Source organism: Macrobrachium rosenbergii, chromosome 8 (assembly GCF_040412425.1).
Source record: "Macrobrachium rosenbergii isolate ZJJX-2024 chromosome 8, ASM4041242v1, whole genome shotgun sequence".
Taxonomy (NCBI): Eukaryota; Metazoa; Arthropoda; class Malacostraca; order Decapoda; family Palaemonidae; genus Macrobrachium; species Macrobrachium rosenbergii.
The window spans coordinates 57,158,839-57,177,234 of record NC_089748.1 but is presented as its reverse complement, the minus strand read 5'-3'; the positions used below and the strand labels follow the sequence as shown (position 1 = coordinate 57,177,234).

At 45.5% G+C, this 18,396-nt stretch overlaps 1 protein-coding gene and 2 non-coding genes across 3 annotated transcripts in view; all 3 read left to right on the top strand.

Annotated features, from left to right (window-relative positions):
- The window catches only part of Tom70 (translocase of outer membrane 70), a 53,732-nt gene that overhangs the window by 15,561 nt on the left and 19,775 nt on the right, over nucleotides 1-18,396 (top strand). The window contains exon 3 of the mRNA XM_067107861.1: nucleotides 3,349-3,556. Within this exon, the coding sequence (XP_066963962.1) occupies nucleotides 3,349-3,556 (208 nt within the window). The remainder of the gene's footprint in view (nucleotides 1-3,348; nucleotides 3,557-18,396) is intronic.
- LOC136841330 (U6 spliceosomal RNA) lies at nucleotides 5,824-5,931 on the top strand. The gene has a single exon (XR_010853884.1). It is a non-coding gene; the product is annotated as a U6 spliceosomal RNA (small nuclear RNA).
- LOC136841316 (5S ribosomal RNA) lies at nucleotides 7,438-7,556 on the top strand. The gene has a single exon (XR_010853880.1). It is a non-coding gene; the product is annotated as a 5S ribosomal RNA (ribosomal RNA).

Genomic DNA, 18,396 nt, shown 5'->3' with positions numbered 1-18,396 from the left:
CAGACACTTGAAATTTCAAGGCCGTCTGTTCAGTATTCCGAAGAAGGACTCAGACAAACAATGAGTGATTCTGGACCTGTCCCGTCTCAATTCGTTTATTCAATGCGACAAGTTTCGCATGCTTACAGTCTCGCTGGTGCGGACCCTACTTCCTCGTGGGGCCGTCACCACCTCTATAGATCTTACAGACGCATATTATCACGTCCCAGTTGCGAGAAACTTCTCCCCTTACTTGGGGTTTAGACTAGGAAAACAAGCATACTCATTCAGAGTCATGCCATTCGGGCTCAACATAGCGCCCAAAATATTTACCAAACTGGCAGAGACAGTAGTCAAAGAGCTGCGGACCCAAGGGATCATGCTGGCCGTGTATCTGGATGACTGGATAATTTGGGCATCCAATGTCAAAGAGCAACTTATATAGTAATCAACTTCTTGGAGTACCTGGGTTTCCAAATAAACAGATAGAAATCACGCCTAGTTCCAGCAGCTCGATTTCAGTGGTTAGGAATCCATTGGGACCTAAGCACACACAAACTGTCACTGCCACCAGCAAAAAGGAAAGAAATAGCCGAAGCTACCAGACAGTTCCTCAAAACAAAAATGCCTCTCGTCGTACCCAGGAGAGAATTCTGGGCTCTCTTCAGTTAGCTTCAGTAACAGACTTGCTGCTGAAAGCCAAACTGAAGGATATAAACAGAGTATGGCGGAAACAAGCCAACAGGAGGAACAGAGACAAGCTGTCTCTTATCCCACAGGTATTGAGGAAAAGGCTTCGACCTTGGTCAATAGTCAAGAGTTTGTCGGGATCAGTACCTCTCCAGTTTCCCCCTCCTTCACTCGTGATCCATACAGACGCCTCCCTGAGCGGTTGGGAAGGGTATTCCCAACACAAGAAAGTTCAAGGAATGTGGTCGACAGTGTTCCATCAGTTCCATATCAACATCTTAGGGGCAGTGGCAGTGTTTCTAACATTAAAGATACTTTGGCCAGCCAGACAGGTTCACATCAGGCTGGTCCTGGACAATACAGTAGTAGTACATTGCCTGAACAGAGGAGGCTCCAAGTCGTGCCATATCAATCAAGTGATGTTTGCAATTTTTCTCCCTAGCAAGGAAAAATTGTTGGCACCTGTCAGCCACCCACCTGGCAGGTGTTTGGATTGTCATTGCAGATTCACTGTCCAGGACAACCCCGCTGGAGTCGGAGTGGTCCTTGGACAAGGAGTCGTTCGGGTGGATTTGCCTTCAGGTACCAGGTCTCCAGGTAGACCTGTTTGCTTATCCCACAAATGCAATGTCAATCGACTGGAACAGGTGACAAAGGATCTATCTGTTCCCACCAATAAATTTGTTAATGAAAGTTTTACACAAACTGGGATCATTCAAAGGTCAAGTAGCACTAGTGGCACCCAACTGGCCAATGGGCAGTTGGTTTCCTTTACTACTAGAGTTGAAGCTCACGCACAAACATATCCCCAACCCACAATTGACACAAGTAGTACAAACTCCAACTGTGTCAGCTTCCTCAAGAATTCTGAATGCCCTATCCTTATGGGCTTCATGAAATTTGCAGCACAAAAAGGCGCTAACATTGACCCTCTTAATACATTATTCATAGAATCAGATTAGATAGAATCTACCCAGACAGCTCATGAAATGACCACGAATCTAGCGATCTATTTCTTCAGATCACTGTTCGAGAAAGGATTGGCCACTAGTACTGTTACTGCAACAAAATCTGCCTTAAGAAAATATTTTTTCATGGTTTTAATATTAATCTTACAGACTCCTGTTTTTCACACAATTCCCTAAACCCGTCCACACACGGTCTCCTGGTACTTAAATGACGTACTTAAATTGGTATCAGACACTGATAACGGTTTATGTTCATACCCGAGTCTGTTAAGATAAAAATTATTCTTAGTAAGTCTGGCCTCAGGAGCTAGAATTTCTGAACTGTCTGCTCTTTCTAGAGAGCCCAATCATGTTGATTTCCTCCCGTCAGGTGAAGTTCTGTTATTTCCGGACCCCAGTTTTCTAGCAAAGGACGAAGATCCACAGAATAGATGGTCTCCTTGGAAGATTATTCCTCTTCCACAGGATCTGTCTTTATGTCCAGTCAATGCTTTAAGAGCCTATTTAAATAGAACATCTAAAAGAACTTCAAGGCCCCTTTTTGTTAGGGAAAATGGAGGTAATATTTCCCTAAAGGCCATCAGGCAACAAATTCTTTATTTCATTAAACAAGCAAACCCGGAATCAGTACCTCGGGTTCATGATGTTCGTGCGGTGGCCACCTCAACTAACTGTTTCCATAATATGAATTTTGTTTACCTTAAAATTATACGGGCTGGAAATCACTAACAGTATTTAAACGCCACTATCTTAGTCTCTAGAGGGTCTTAAATATTCCACAGTTGCTACAGGAAGTATTGTTCCTCCTGGTCCAGCTCATGATTAATTTATGACTGTGCCTTGTCCTTTTGATTTGTTATCCTCGTTTACCTGTGGTATAGTCTCTAGCCTTTCTGCCTCGCCTGCTTGCCCTGCGTCTAGCCTTAGGTCAGCTCTGCTTCACAGCCTGACCCATTCATATACCGCAGTTACCTTGTTGTTAGTCTTATTTTGTTAGCCTTAAGTGTCTTGGTTTGGTTAATTTTATAATTTTAACTGTGTGCCTCTTAGTTTTGAAATTGTGGTTGATCTTATAATTTGGCAGTATTAAAACACAGTGAAGTTTTCTCTAAGTTTTATTTAGCTCCATTAAGTATTCTTTGAGGCGTACCACCAAGCTCTTGTATGGCTGATTCTCTGTTACTATTTCACTGGGTGACACAGGTTGAGCCCAGAAAAGGGATTTTAACAAAGGAAAAATCTATTTCTGGGGGAAGACCTGTGTCACCCAGTGACCCATCCCTGCACTTCTTTCCCACCCGGGTGATATACCAAGCTTGGTGGGTGCTAATTTTGGGATGACGTTGCGGTATCGTGATGACGCTTAGTGGGTGAGCGGGCATTATGACGGCACACCCAATTTGGGACTTTGAGAATAGAGAGATCTGTTGGACGAAGGCCTGTAATAGTGGTGTACGCTCACCCCTAGTGTATACCGACACCGATTAGGTGATCGCTCCGGGGGTGGTAACCCCGGCATTCTAGATAGCTTTTTCTCTGGTATATGTAGCAATTCTTATACCTAGCAATGTGCAAAATGGAACCATTTCACTGGGTGACACAGGTCTTCCCCCAGAAATAGATTTTTCCTTTGTCAAAATCCCTTTTTGTATATATATATATTAGTTGTGTTATCTTTATGTAACCTTGGCTAATCTGTTCTACTTTACAGAAAAACTGGGAGTGTGTTCTTCGTGATTGTACTGCAGCTTTAGAACTTAATGGAAAGTATGTTAAGGCATTGCAAAGAAGAGCAAAAGCATGTGAAGTGTTGAAAGATTTAGAGCAGGCACTAGAAGATTTAACGGCTGTATGCATTGTCGAGTCATTCCAAAATCAGGGAACACTTGTTAATGTGGATCGAGTACTTAAGGAACTTGGTAAGTTTTGAATTTTATTATATTACCTGATATTGAGGTTTTATAAGACAAATATTTTTTTTTTTTACAAACTCAGTTACATATATTTATTTGTGTATGTATGTGTACAGACTGCTTTATTGATATGCAGATTCCTGAAATGCAAAATTCTTAGTACTGTATGTGAGGTAGGCTCAGAATTGTAAAATGTGCCAATATACAAAACACATTCATACAATGAAACCCATCTTTGAAAATCTGCATATGTGAGACATCCTAAAAAATGTGATGCTGTACTGTAATTACATAATACCATCACACACTCGCAGCAAAGCAACACAGATGCTTTTAGGCTAAGAAAACCCACTCAGCTGTCATCATATATATTTATAATAATAATGGTAATGGAATTGCAATAGTAATATAATGTTTTATAAAAATTCAGCATATTGAGCCCATTTCATTGAATCAGGAAAGGAGCAGCATACCTAATCAGAAAAATATTTTAGTAGTCTGGGTGAAAGTGATGTTTTAAAACAATATTTGTTCATGAGACTTACCTGCCAGATATATATATATAGCTGTATTCTCCGAAGTCCGACAGAATTTCAAAACTGCTTGCGTACACGCAGTGGCCGGGCAGGTGGTTAGTACCCATTCCGCCGCTGGGAGGCGGTATCAGAACCATTCCATTTTCTATTCAGATTTTTCTGTCGCCGGACTGTCAACACCTGTTGTCAGTTCCTCCGCCATTTGGATTTCGAAATTTGTTGTCACTTAAGTATTTTGGTTGTTTTTTGGTATTCGACTGGATCTGTGACTTGGCATACGCTCTTTGTGGACCGTTTTTGAGTTTGCTTTTGACTTTTCTTATAATTAAGATGTCTTACCTCTAGCTATTGAGTCTGTAGCTTGGGTGAATGTAAGGTGAGGCTATCGAAGACTTTGATAGTTCCTCACACTTTATGTAAGGGTGTTCAATGCTCTATGATAATCGGTAATGAATGTGTGGGATTGTCTGAGGGTGAGTGGAAGAAATATGAAGCCTATATGCTTAAATTGGAGCGTGATAGGCTGAGGAAATCTTCCTCCTAGAGTGCATCCTTAGATGGACAGTCAGGTTTTCTCCTACTAGTAACCCTGTAGTAAATTTTAGTTCTAACCCTGTAGTTTGTTGCTGCAGAAGGTAATTCCCTGGCTCTATCGTGGGAGTCAATGCGTGCTCTTGAAACTAAAGTGAATGCAATTCAAACGCATGTTAGTGTTAGTGCCCCTAGTGTTGTGGAGGGGGCGTCAGATCGGCCCTATAATGCCTCTAGGCCTGGACCTCTGTCGAACTCCCAGGACCAGGGAGGGGGCATGTCGAAAAGCCGCATGAGGGTTACGGGGGCTTCCCACCGATCTGGTGTCCCTTCGGCAGGTCCTGATGACGCTACCTAGGCTGCCAGGGATCGTGCTCAGGCACGCATCCTGAAGGATTGCTTCGTCCTCCGACACGTCCTCCCGCCTCGGGGTTGGAGCTCGGTTGGACTCTCGCCCTCTTAAGAGAAGCTTAGAGGAGAGGACGCTTCACGCCCTCTTCCTCTAGACGTTTGTACTCTTCCCGAAAGTTGCGTGGATATTCCTCTGCAGAAGAGAATAAAGTGTTTTTCAAATGATGACGCTTCTCGACCCCCTGTCGTGCTAAGGCAAAGGCTAGAGCTTCTTCCCCTGTGGAAGGAAGTATACGTCTCTCGCCCCTTTCCTTCTCTCAGGTTCAGCCCTTCTCCCCGAGAGAGTTGCTTCTCCAATGCGTAAGATTTTGTTGGGTTTGCAACAACAGCTGGATGCTCTCATGAACCTTTCAAGATTCGAATCTGCCTGTTAAGAGGTACAGACTTTCACCTTCGTCTCCTGCTTCGTCTTCCTCGTCTGCTAGATGTTTTGGGGCTTCTAAAAATCGTCTAGAGAAGTGTTTAGTGGCTTCCTATTCGTCTTCCCGATTTGAGGTGTTGGACTTTTCGCTGTCTCGCGCCAGGAGCGCGTCTTGCTCTTTGTGCGCTTCTCACGCTTCACGCGCGCCTCACCTTGAAAGCCGGCGCGGCGCTTAGCCATGATGTTTCCGCGCGCCACGCTGTGACTCTCTTCTGTTACTTGCCACGGAGCCTCTCGCGCGTCACGCCATGACGCCGGCTAGCTCCACGCTTTCCGCCGTATAGCTTCAAGTCTTGTGTTGACGCCTTCTCCAGTTGTTCATCATGTCGCACTACTACCCGCTTCAACATCTGATGGCCTTCTTAATTTAGCCAGTACTTGCTTCGGCAGTACATATACTAATATTGGAACGATACAGAGAAGATTAGCATGGCCCCCTGCGCAAGGATGACACGCTAATCGTGAAAGCGTTCCACATTTTTTATGTTTACTATCATTACTCTAGTTGACGACACTTTTTAGTTCGCGGGAGTTCCCACTTACGTGTCGGCGAATCGGAACTACTTTCACCACTCACTCAAGACCCGCCAGCTGCGGAAGAACATCCTCTTTCGTCACAGCCTTTGTATGAAGAGAAACTTCTTTTTGTCTTCTTCTTCCTCTGATTATCAGACTCTGGCTTTTTCTTGAGGATCTGTTTCCTGAGACTTTTCAACCTTCAGCTCCTCTCTCTCCACCTTCGTAGTTGTCTTAGTCTTAAGGGAAGCGTTTGGAAAAAAATCGGAAATCAAATTTTCTGGGATATTTTATATATGGCATCATACATATCCTGACTATCTTCTCAGAAAGTTTTATTTAAAAGTTCGCCACAGTTAGGAGTTATAAACAAAACAGTAACCCTATCATAGTCAAAATTACATTTTTCGTATAATGTAATGATATTGTCAGTATATCGTGGTAATTTCCTTTTAGCTAGGAAATAATAATATCTAATGCGATCTATGGCAACCCTGTGGACCTAGTACGCATCAGCGAAAGACAGGAATGCCGCAGGGCAGTCAGTGGCAGTCAGTCAGTAGCAGCTCAGAGCTTGACTAAGTAAGAATGTCGCGCTGCCCAACCTGAGCCGTGTTTTGACACTGCTTCATTTAGCTTCATTTAGCGAAGTTATATTACTTTGCAGGTCTATTTTTGGCTTTTCAATATGTCATAAAAACATCAAACTGTGTAACAGCAAGCAAATAAATACACAGAAACAAAAATATCGTTTTTCTCAAAACTAAAGTTATCGACATTCAAACTGCATCTCCTTCATAACGATTGCACGATCTCAATGATACAAAAGTAAACGAAAGCTAAATTTTTGCCTACAAACAAAGGGGCTTCCATGGGAAGCAACACGAGAACCCGCACCACGAGAGAGTTTTTTCCCGAAGGAATGTCACTTCAAGAGAGGTAGCAAGTGACTCCTTTCATCTCCAGACTCCCTTAGCAACCAGGCTTCATTTTGCACAAGCCTGGAAAGAGTGAGGGGCAGACGTTTGGTCCCTCCTACTGTTAGAGAGAGGTTACTTGTTTCCCTTCCTGTCTCCTCCTCCTTTGTTTTTTGTTTCCCAACTGCCTTCCTGTCAAACAGAAAATTGTTTGACCTGCTCGAACAGATGTTAGAGGCGGAGAGCAGTGGAACAGGTCTTGACTCGGTGTTCCCCCTAATGGCTTTTACTACAGATTGTTTCTAGTCCCAAAACTTTCAGTAGGCTGGAGACCCGTCTTGGACGTCAACAGGTCGAACAACTTGGTCCGGAAGGAAAAGTTCAAGATGGAGACCTCGCAGTCAATACTAGGAGCCCTTCATCCCGGGGATTGCTTGGTATCTTTGGATCTCCAAGATACTTATCTTCACGCCCCAATTCATCCACGTTCGATGAAGTATCTCAGGTTGTCTTGGGGACTAGACGTCCCAGTTCAGGGCTCTGCTTTGGACTCTGCACAACGGCCATACCACGTTGAAAACACCGCTTCTCGTCCGATCAGCGAAGTTAAGCAACGTTAGGTCTGGTCAGTACTTGGATGGGTGACTGCCTGGGAACACCAGATGCTGTTGGCGTCACATTTTGCTCCGAGGGTGTTTACACGTCTCATGAAAAACGTTGCGATGCAGTTGCACCTGTCGCACGTCAGGATCTCACTCTGCTTGGACGACTGGTTGATTTGAGCGTCGTCGAAGCGAAGGTATCTGGAGGACCTTCAGTTGACTCTGCAACTCGTGAAGTCCCTGGGACTTCTGGTCTGTGGAGAAGTCGCAGCTGATCCCCTCACTGTCCATTGTGTCTGGGAATTCAGATGTATTCAGCGGCTTTTATAGCGTCTCCGTCGCAAGAACGGCAACTTCTATGTACGAAAAAGTCTCGGCCTTCTTGGAAAAGGAAACATGCTAGGTGAGGGAAGGAATGAGTCTGCTGGGGACCATTTCCTCACTGGAGAAGTTTGTTTTCTGGGGAGTCTGCATCTCAGGCCTCTTCAGTTCTTTCTGTTGGAGAACTGGCAAAGCAAGGAAGACTTGAAAGAGGAATTGAGAATTCTTCCTTATATAAGAGAGGATCTGTAGTGGTGGCTCGATCCAACTTGAAATTGCAGAAAAGGGATCTCCCTCAAGCTTCTGAACCCCAACCTAGTGTTGTTTTTTCCGACAGGTCGTCAACAGGTTGGGGCAACACTAGAGGGAGAGGAAGTGTTAGGAACCTGGAGAGAGGAACAGGTGTCCTGGCATCAACTTCAAAGATTTGGCGGCTATCTTTTAGCTCTCCAATTCTTGAGGTCCAAGTTTGCAATCGTGTAGTTCTAGCAAACTCGGACAATTCTACTTGTTCCCTGTTCAGCCTTGCAAGAGAGATTATTCTTTGAGCCTATGCTCGCAACATTTCGATTCTCACAAGTTTTTTGTTGCAGGGGTCGAAAATGTTCGAGCAGACCTGCTCTGTTAGCGCCATCAACTCCTGCTGAAGGAATGGACCCTTCATCAGGAGGTTTGCCAAGATTTTGGAAATTTTGGGGTCGCCATCTTGTGGATTTTTCACGACCTCAAGAACAGCGAGGCTCCTCTATGAAGCTCATCTGTACTCGACCCGGGCAGTTGCGATAGATGCTCTTCCCTGGGATTGGATGGGAATAGATGTTTATCATTTTTTTCCCGTTCTAAATTCTGGGAGAAGTCATACGCAAGTTCGCGGCCTCACAAGGACGAGGGATGACTCTCATCCCCACGTTTTGGCCTTCAACCACTGGTTCTCGGAGTTTCTCTTCTGGTTGGTAGACGTTCGAGGACCCCTTCCTGATGAGAGCAGACCTGCTCATACAAACCCACTTCAAATGAGATATCTTTGAATCTCCCGCTCTGAACCTGACTGCTTTCAGACTATCAAAAATTAGCATCAGAACACAGAAATACTTCATTGTTATATATTCATTAAAAGTGTAGGAAATCAGTTTTATCCTTCTGTTAACAGTTTATAATTGCAGTAATCCCAAGCACATCAAGAAAGTTACTAAAAATCAAAGCAAACAACTACATTATCGTGTCTATCCTAGCCTGATCGACAGTCTGATTGTACAGTATTTACTAAGATATAGTAATTATCGTATGCTCCAGTAATTATTGTGTATTCCAAAGTTATAAGCGAATTAAAGGTGCATTGAGCAACCCTGTTGACACCCATACACTTTTCCCACTTTCATATTTCATATTTTTCCTTGTGTATCCTTGACAGTCAGCATAAGCTTTGTTTTGTCAATGTTGCATATGTCTAGATAAACTTATGTTTTTTACCTGAATTTGACTTTGTATTTGGCTTTGAAATTATGGAAATTTTCGTGGGTCAGTTTATTTGTCAAGTTTTCTTGCCCAGCAGCAGATTTGCTTTTCATGTACAACACAAGTGCCAGTTAACTTGTGAGGTTCATGTCACTTGTCATATATGAGCACTTGTCAGAAGCTCATTCCTAGCTCAGAGAACAGTTTAAATCCTGGTTACGTGTTAGTTCATGATCTATTGTGGTTCTTAATGCTTAATCTGAATCATGTAACAATATCACTATGTCTGTGTAGATATGATGGTTTATAAGCAATTCCTAATGTTGACAGCCTTATATAATGTTTTTAATGGTGCAAAAAAGAATTCTTGTGGAATGAAGGGCACCCAGTAAAAGACACCACAAAAATTATAGGTTTTGTGAAGATGTGGATATATATTTTTTTACAGAATATTTAAGTAGGAGAAAAGAGATTGAGATAACTAATCTAAGTAACAAAGCCTTTAACTGGTATTCAATCCAATAAAGATTTATTAGTGTTAGATTTTCATTTAAAAGCTTAAGTAATATGCCAAAACATAGTAGAGATAAGGTAAAAATGCTTGGGCAAAAAGTGAAATAGTTGTCTATTAAATATTAGTATTTTGTTCATGAGACTTACCTGTCAGATATATATATAGCTGTATTCTCTGATAGTCCGACAGAATTTCAAAACTTACGACACACGCAGTGGGAGATCAGGTGGTTAGTACCCATTCCCGCTGCTGGGAGGCGGGTATCAGGAACCATTCCCATTTTCTATTCAGATTTTCTCTGTCGCCGGTACTGTCAACACCTGTTTTCAGTACCTCCGTCTTGGATTTCGTAAACTTGGTTGTCACTTAAGTATTTGTTTGACTTTTGGTTTTTTGACTTGGACTTGTGGCTAGGCATACGCAATTGTGGACTGTTTTGGATTTGGCTTTGTTTTTTCCTTGGATTAAGATGTCTGAATCTAGTTGTTCTAGTTATAGAGTTTGCTGTGTGCAAGACTGTAAGGTGAGGCTACCGAAAATTTCGGTAGATCCTCACACTGTATGCTCGAAGTGTAGGGGGCATGTTTGTTTATTGAATGATCGATGCAAGGAGTGTGAATCTTTGCCTGATGCTAGTTGGAGGACTTATGATTCCTATGTGAGAAAGTTAGAGTGGGATAGGATCAGGAGGTCTTCCTCCAGAAGTGTTTCAGTGAGTAGGAGTCAGGGTAGTGTTTTTCACCTGCTAACCCCCTGTGACGTAATGCTTTTCCTAACCCTGTGGTGTTGCCCCGGCCCCGAGGTTGTGTCTGCGGAAGGTGATGCCCTGTCGGTTATTATGTCTTCCATTATCGTAACTTGGAAGCTAAGATGCTCGCTCTTCAAAGTGCTGTGAAGTGCAGTGATAGTGTCTGTCCCCTAGTGTTGTGGAGGGGGCGTCAGATCGGCCCTATAATGCCTCTAGGCCTGGACCTCTGCCGGACTCCCAGGACTCAGGGAGTGGGCAAGTCGAAAGCCGCAAGAGGGTTACGCGGACCCCCCACCGATCTGGCGTCCCTTCGGCAGGTCCTGTTGACGCTTCCCAGGCTGCCAAGGATCGTGCTCGGGCACGAATCCTGGCGATTGCTTCTTGTCCCCCGAATCTTCCTCCCGCGTCGGGGGTGGAACTCGGGAGGACTCTCGCCCTTTGAAGAGAGCTTCAAAGAGGGGCGCTTCACGTCCCTTTTCTCGTGACGCTCTTCGCTCTTCTCCGGAGAATTTTGACGCCATCCCGCCGCAGAAGAGGACCAGGACGTCATCGGATGATGACGCTTTTGAGCGCCCCGGTCGCTCCAGGAAGAGAGCTTTTGCTTCCCTGTGAGAAGGAAGAAGGCGTCCCTCGCCCCTCGTCTTCTCACAGGATCAGCCCTTCTCCTGAGGAGGAGACTTCTCCCTACTCGTAAGCTTCTGCTAGACATGCAGAGGCAATTGGCTTCCCTTAATGGCCCAGAAGGAGACTGATACGTGTCGTCGTCCGCGGAAGGATTCCCGCTGCCCGATCAAGAGGTCCAAACCATCCCCTTCTCCTTCTCCTTCTCGCGTTCGTCGTCTTCTCATGCTTCGCCGCCCTCTAGAAGTCCTTTGGCTCAGCGCTTTACTGGTCTCAGCAGGGATCGCCAATTCCCTCTTTCTGAAGCTCTCCATGCTGCTGGGCTTGACGCCCCTCGTTCGCGACGCTCCTCTGGCTTCTCGCCATGATGCTTCTCATGCTGCTAAGCATGACGCTCCTCATGCTGCTCTCGGCAAGACGCCTCCCATGCTGCTCGTCCTCATCGGGACGCTCGTCAGGACGCTCGTCAGGACGCTCGTCAGGACGCTCGTCAAGACTCTTCTTGCCGAGATTTTCGCGACCCCTCTCGGACTTCTTCCAAGCAGAAGTCCCTTTTGCGTGTTGGTCTGCAAAGGGCTTTGACCTCCCGTGTTTCTCCCTAGTCTCTTCTGTTGCTCCTGTTGAAGAAGGAGAGCTGTCTAGTGCATCGGAACCTGCAGTTGAGGATCAGTCCTCGTCTTCTTCAGCTTCTTCCTACTACCAAGTCTTGACAAGGTTGCTGACGGACTTGTTTGGGGACAAGTTTCAACCTTCTGCTCCTCGCCCTCCCCCTTCGCAGCTAACCTCGTCTAAATCGCAAAAGACTTCAGGTTTTGTGAAAATGGCCACGTCTCTCTCTACGAAGAGGGCCTTTAAGAAGGTTCAGGAGTGGATGGACTCCAGGAAGGCCCAGTGCAAGACTTCTTTCGCCCTACCTCTGTCAAGATTGAGTGGAAAAGCGGGGATTTGGTACGAGACGGGAGAGGAGGTTGGTTGGAGAGTTCCTTCCTCTTCTCAAGGGGACTTCGCCAGCCTTGTGGATGCCCCCAGAAGGTCTCTCCTTTCGTCAGCGAAGGTGTCCTGGACGTTGTCTGAGACCGATCACCATCTGAAAGGCCTCTTCAGGACATTGGAAGTTTTCAACTTTCTGGACTGGTGCCTGGGAGTCCTGGACTTGCAGGCTCGTAGCCCTGACTCCATTAGTCTGGGAGATTTGTTCAGCGTCCTATCTTGCATGGACAAGGCTGTTAGGGATGGCTCCGAAGAGCTGGCTGCCCACTTCTGTACGGGGCTTTTAAAGAAGAGCCATTTACTGCAACTTCACTGCGAAGTCGGTCTCTCCTTCTCAGAGGGCAGAGTTGCTGTTAGCTCCGATGTCTAGCCATCTTTCCCCAGTCCTTAGTCAAGGATACTGCCACCACTTTGCAAAAGAAGGCTACTCAGGACCTCCTGGCCCAGTCTTCTAGACATCCAGCAGTCCCTTCGACTTCTTCCCTTGGGCAGGCTTCCAAGATTCAGAAGCCCTTTCGTGGAGGAGCCTCTTCAAAATCGTCCTTTCGAGGAAGAGGTCTCTCCAGAGGTAGAGCCCCTTCTAAGCCCAGGGGCAAGAAGTGACTCTGTGGACCTTCAGACACCAGTTGGAGCCAGGCTTCTTTCCTTTGCAAGAGCCTGGAGAGAGAGAGGGACGGACAACTGGTCCCTCAAGTCATCGAAAAGGATACAAGATCCCATTCCTCGTCTTACCTCCGTTATGCACGAAGCCCAAGGATCTGTCGCCATCCTATCAGCAGGAGAAGCAACAGATTCCTTTTCGACCTGCTCAAGCAAATGCTCGAGAAGAGAGCTGTGGAACAGGTCTCAGATTTACAATCCCCGGGCTTTTACAACAGGTTGTTTCTGGTCCCGAAGCGGTCAGGAGGATGGAGACCAGTCCTGGACGTCAGCAGGTTGAACCATTTCGTTCTGAAAGAAAAGTTCAAAATGGAGACGTCCCAGTCGGTTATGGGAGCCTTAAGACCAGGCGACTGGATGGTTTCTCTCGATCTCCAGGACGCCTACTTTCACGTCCCTATACATCCTCTATCAAGGAAGTACCTGAGATTTGTCCTGCGGGGACAGGTTTATCAGTTCAGGGCTCTCTGCTTTGGGCTCAGCACAGCCCCTATGGTCTTCACGGTTTTAATGAGGAATGTTGCGAGATGGCTTCACCTTGCAGGAATAAGAGTCTCACTTTATTTGGACGATTGGCTCATTCGAGCCTCGTCAATGCCGGTGTCTGGAGGATCTTCACACGACTTTGAACTTGACGAAGTCCCTAGGACTTCTGGTGAATTTCGAAAAGTCCCATCTGACCCCGACTCAGTCCATCGTTTATCTGGGGATTCAGATGGATTCAGTGGCTTTTTGAGCTTTTCCGTCACAAGAAAGACAACAACAGTGCTTAGACAAAGTTTCAGCCTTCCTGCGGAAAGAAACATACTCGGTGAGGGAATGGATGAGTCTGCTGGGGACCATTTCATCGCTGGAGAAGTTTGTTTCCCTGGGGAGACTGCATCTCAGACCGCTTCAATTCTTCCTTGCAGAGAACTGGCAGGACAAGGAGAATCTGGAAGTTTCTCTGAAGATCTCGCCAAAGGTGAAGGATCACCTAAGGTGGTGTTGGCTCGATCCATCAAAGTTGGCAGAAGGCTTTTCTCTCAAACTTCAGAACCCTGACTTAGTGTTGTTTTCCGACGCGTCCACATCGGGATGGGGAGCAACACTAGGGGGGAAGAAGTGTCAGGCACCTGGAGAGGGGAACAGGTGTCCTGGCACATAAACCTCAAAGAATTGGGGCGATTCAGTTGGCCCTACTTTTCTTCGAGGGGGAGTGTCACGAACCGAGTAGTCCAGATCAACTCGGACAACACCACGGCCCTGGCTTACCTAAAGAAACGGAGGAACTCACTCTCGGTCCCTGTTCGCTTTAGCAAAGGACATCCTTCTGTGGGCACAGGCCCGGAATATTACGATCCTCACGAGGTTCATTGCAGGTGTAGAGAACGTCCGTGCGGATCTTCTAAGTCGGCAACAACAACTGCTACCGACTGAGTGGACCCTGCACCAAGAGGTGTGTCAGGGACTGTGGAAGCTATGGGGACGCCCCTTGGTAGATCTCTTTGCAACTTCCAAGACGAAGAGACTTCCTCTTTACTGCTCCCTGTACTCGACCCAGGAGCGATCTCAGTAGATGCTCTTCTCTGGGATTGGACGGGGATGGACGTGTATGCCTTTCCCCGTTCAAAATCCTCGGGAGAAGTCATCAGGAAGTTTGCGTCGTCGGAAGGGACGAGGATGACGTTGATCGCCCGTTTTGGCCTTCGAGGAGTGGTTCACAGAGGTCATGTCCTTCCTAGTGGACTTTCCGAGAACACTGCCCATGAGAGTCGATCTACTCAGACAGCCCCACTTCGAGAGGTACCACAAAAACCTCCCGCTCTGAGTCTGACTGCATTCAGACTATCGAGAAAGCTGGCCAGAGCGAGAGGTTTTTCTAGACCAGTGGCGAGAGCTATTGCCAGAGCCAGAAGATTCTCTTCCAGTAATTTGTACCAATCCAAGTGGACCGTGTTTAGGAGATGGTGTAGAAAGAAGGGCATTTCCTCTACCACGACCTCTGTGAGTCAGATAGCAGACTTCCTCTTGTTTCTGAGGAGTGAAGTCAAACTAGCAGTCCTGACTATCAAGGGATATAGGAGTATGCTATCATCCGTTTTTAGGCATAGAAACCTGGACCTGACTAACAACAAAGACCTTCATGATCTATTTAGATCATTGAAACCTCGAAGGTGCCTCGGCAAAGGACTCCTTCTTGGAATTTAGATGTAGTGTTACGGTTCCTGATGTCCAGTCCTTTGAGCCTCTTCATTCTGCGACATTGAGGAACATTACCAGAAAGACTTTTTTCTAACCGCTCTAGCAACTGCGAAGAGGGTTAGTGAACTTCAAGCCTTCAGTAGACATATAGGCTTTAAAGGACATAACGCAGTTTGTTCTTTAAGTCCTACTTTTTAGCGAAAAAGAACCCGTCTAACCCTTGGCCCAAGAGCTTCGAAATCAAGGGTATGGCTGAGATTCTGGTTCAAGAGCCAGAGAGAGTCCTTTGCCCTGTTAGGGCTCTCAAAGTCTACTTAGACAAAACGAAGGAAAGTCGAGGCCCCTCGGATAATTTATGGTGTTCAGTGAAGAGACCGGACTTACCTATGTCGAAGAATGCTCTGGCATTCTTCCTGAGGGACACGATTAAAGAAGCCCATTTATGCTGTCAAGACACTGATTTTAAACTTCTGAAAGTCAATGCTCACGAGGTGAGGGCGGTTGCAACTTCAGTGGCTTTTCAGAAGAATATGACACTCAGTAACATTCTGGGTGCCACATTTTGGCGTAGCAACTCTGTGTTCGCTTCACACTACCTGAGAGATGTGAAGACGACATATGAGAACTGCTTCTCGCTAGGACCATACGTTTCCGCAGATACATTCCTGGGGGCAGGGAATGACACTCATCCTATCCTATAGAAAATGGTTAGAAAGTGTTTTTTATGGTTGTTGGGTCGACCGCCAGAGGCGGACTTCCCACTCGTTAGCTTTAGTTGTGATATCCTAACTTAGTTAGGCTTGGTCAGGTGGTTGTTTTTTACTTCGTTTGCCCTCATTGTATGGTCAATATGGTCTAGTCACATCCTGGTCACGCCCCTGTTGACAGATCATCTAGAACTCACCAGCTATACAGGTCACTTCCTTGCTGGAGACTCTAGTTAAGCAGAAGCGGACTTGGGTGACAGTAATCACGAAGTCAGCTATGCTAACAGGTAAGGAACCAAGGTATCATTCACCTACATGTATTGTGTTTCCTAAATCCTATTCTGTCTGTACCCACCTCCAATGGTGGTATTCAGCTATATATATATCTGACAGGTAAGTCTCATGAACAAAATGATATTTTAATGATAAAATAAAGTTTGTTCATACTTACCTGGCAGATATATATATCATAGTGCCCACCCACCTCCCTCAGGAGACAGTGGCACTAGAAAATCTGAATAGAAAATGGGAATGGTTCTGATACCCGCCTCCCAGCGGCGGGAATGGGTACTAACCACCTGATCTCCCACTGCGTGTCTTAATTTTTGAAATTCTGTCGGACTATCAGAGAATACAGCTATATATATATCTGCCAGGTAAGTATGAACAAACTTTATTTTATCATTAAAATATCATATTTATAGTAAAATATCAGTGTGAATGTTCAAAGAAAATGCGAAGGTAGGTAATAAGTGAAAACAGTTTTCTATTTATAGTAAAATAACATATGAATGATCCGAGAAAATGTGGAAGTATAAGGAGCACAGAAATTGATAGGAATGGGTATCTAATTAAGCGAAATGTAAAAGTGTTCTGTTTTATATAAGTAACTTACCAAATAATTACATAGCTATAGTTTCTACTTTATGTGGCAGCTCAAAATTCAAAACTTTCAGCAGTGCTCTTTTGTTTTGGGTGTAGGTAGACTGCCCCTCCCACTTTCGGGGAAGAATAGGTACAACATAGCTAAAGAGCTCAATTCGTTTCTGCTGACTAATGACTTAACACTGGTTATTAGCAGCTCTTCATTCATTTTCACCAGATGGTGGGTAGTGCTCAGCTATTATTTAGCTTAGCTAGAATTCAGTTATATTTTTTCAGTAGTGACTTTCCTGATTTGGACTTTTAGTCTAATTATGCAAAGACTGCAGGACTAGACTCACTTCAGCAAAATATGACTCATACTGTCTGTAGTTCTTGTAGGGAACAAATATGGTTGCGTGATCTTAATTGTGAAGAATGTAAGGAGTGGGATAAGGGGAAGAGGAAGACTTTGCAGACCAACTTAGATAAATTGCAACATGACCGACTGAGGAAGGGTACGGCTAGGGCTGGAGCTAGGGCTTCCGCTATTTCAGTTAATTCTCCAGGAGTTGATATCGCTGCTTTGCCTATCCCTTCAACACCTGTGACGGCTTTTTCTCCCACTTCCAGTCCTCCAACTTTTCCTTTGATGTTCATCCACCTTCCAGCAAGTATGCGGTCCCACAGGTAGAGCTTCCAGTACCTGATACTTCAGGTGAGTTTCCTTCAGTTGTGGAAGACCCGCCTTTTTGATATGACAACCTGCAGGAACTGCCAGGCTACCTCGCATGGTTTTGTCTTTATCGTCAAGAAAAGTTTTTGCCCGTATTGACGACTGGTTATCGGAAAAGAGAGATGTCTGGAAAGCGGTTTTTCGTACACCTCCCTCGGAAAAGAGAGATGTCTGGAAAGCGGTTTTTCGTACACCTCCCTCTTGCTTCATATGGGAGAAGCATCTGTTGTATGCAACTGGAGAAGCACCTTCCTTGGGAGTCTCTGCCTCTTCTCAAGGGGATTTTTCCAGTATCATAGATGCTTCTTGGCTCTCTGGTTTCTCCTCAGCCAGAATTCTCTCTATTGCACCGGAGCTCGACCACCTTGTTATGGAAATTTTTAAAGACTTCGAGGTCTTAAGTTTTCTGGATTGGACTGGTGGGGCGCTAGCTAAGGAGATAGAAGACTGCACTACTCTTCAAGAAAACTTCACGTGGGACTGGTTGGGAGTCCTGGCTTGTGCTGGTAGAGCAGTCAGAGTTGGCGTGCAAGAGTTGGCTATCATCTTCACCACAGGAGTTCTAAAGAAATGAGGCTTGAGGTGCGCGTTTACCACAAAGGGAGTTACTCCATCTCTTCTTTTTGCCCCCCTAGACAAGAATAGTTTATTCCCACAGGACACTCTGGAATGCGTATCAGCAGAACTCCAGAAGAAATTGACATGGACCTTCTCGCTCAGTCCACCAAGAGGACTAGGTTTCTTGCACGAGCCGCTGCAACTGCCACATCTGCTAGGATGTCTTTGCCTTTGCAACAACAGCCCTTTCGAGGTAATAGAGGTCGATTCTAGTTGCAACCTAGATCCAACCTCTGAACTTCCAGACCCATCAAGAAACCTGTCACCAAGTCAGCACCTTGAAAGTGAGTTATCTGTCCTCTGTGTTCCAGTGGGAGCAATACTTCTTCATTTTTTGACTGAGTGGAAGAACAGGAATGTAGAGACGTGGGTAGTAAAGGTCTTAAAAGAGGGCTATGCAGTCCCTTTCAGGAAGAAACCTCCCTTAGTAACCTCTCCCATCAGCTTAAGGGGATCGGCCGCCTAAAAAACCCCAAAGATCTTTAAAAAATTCGATT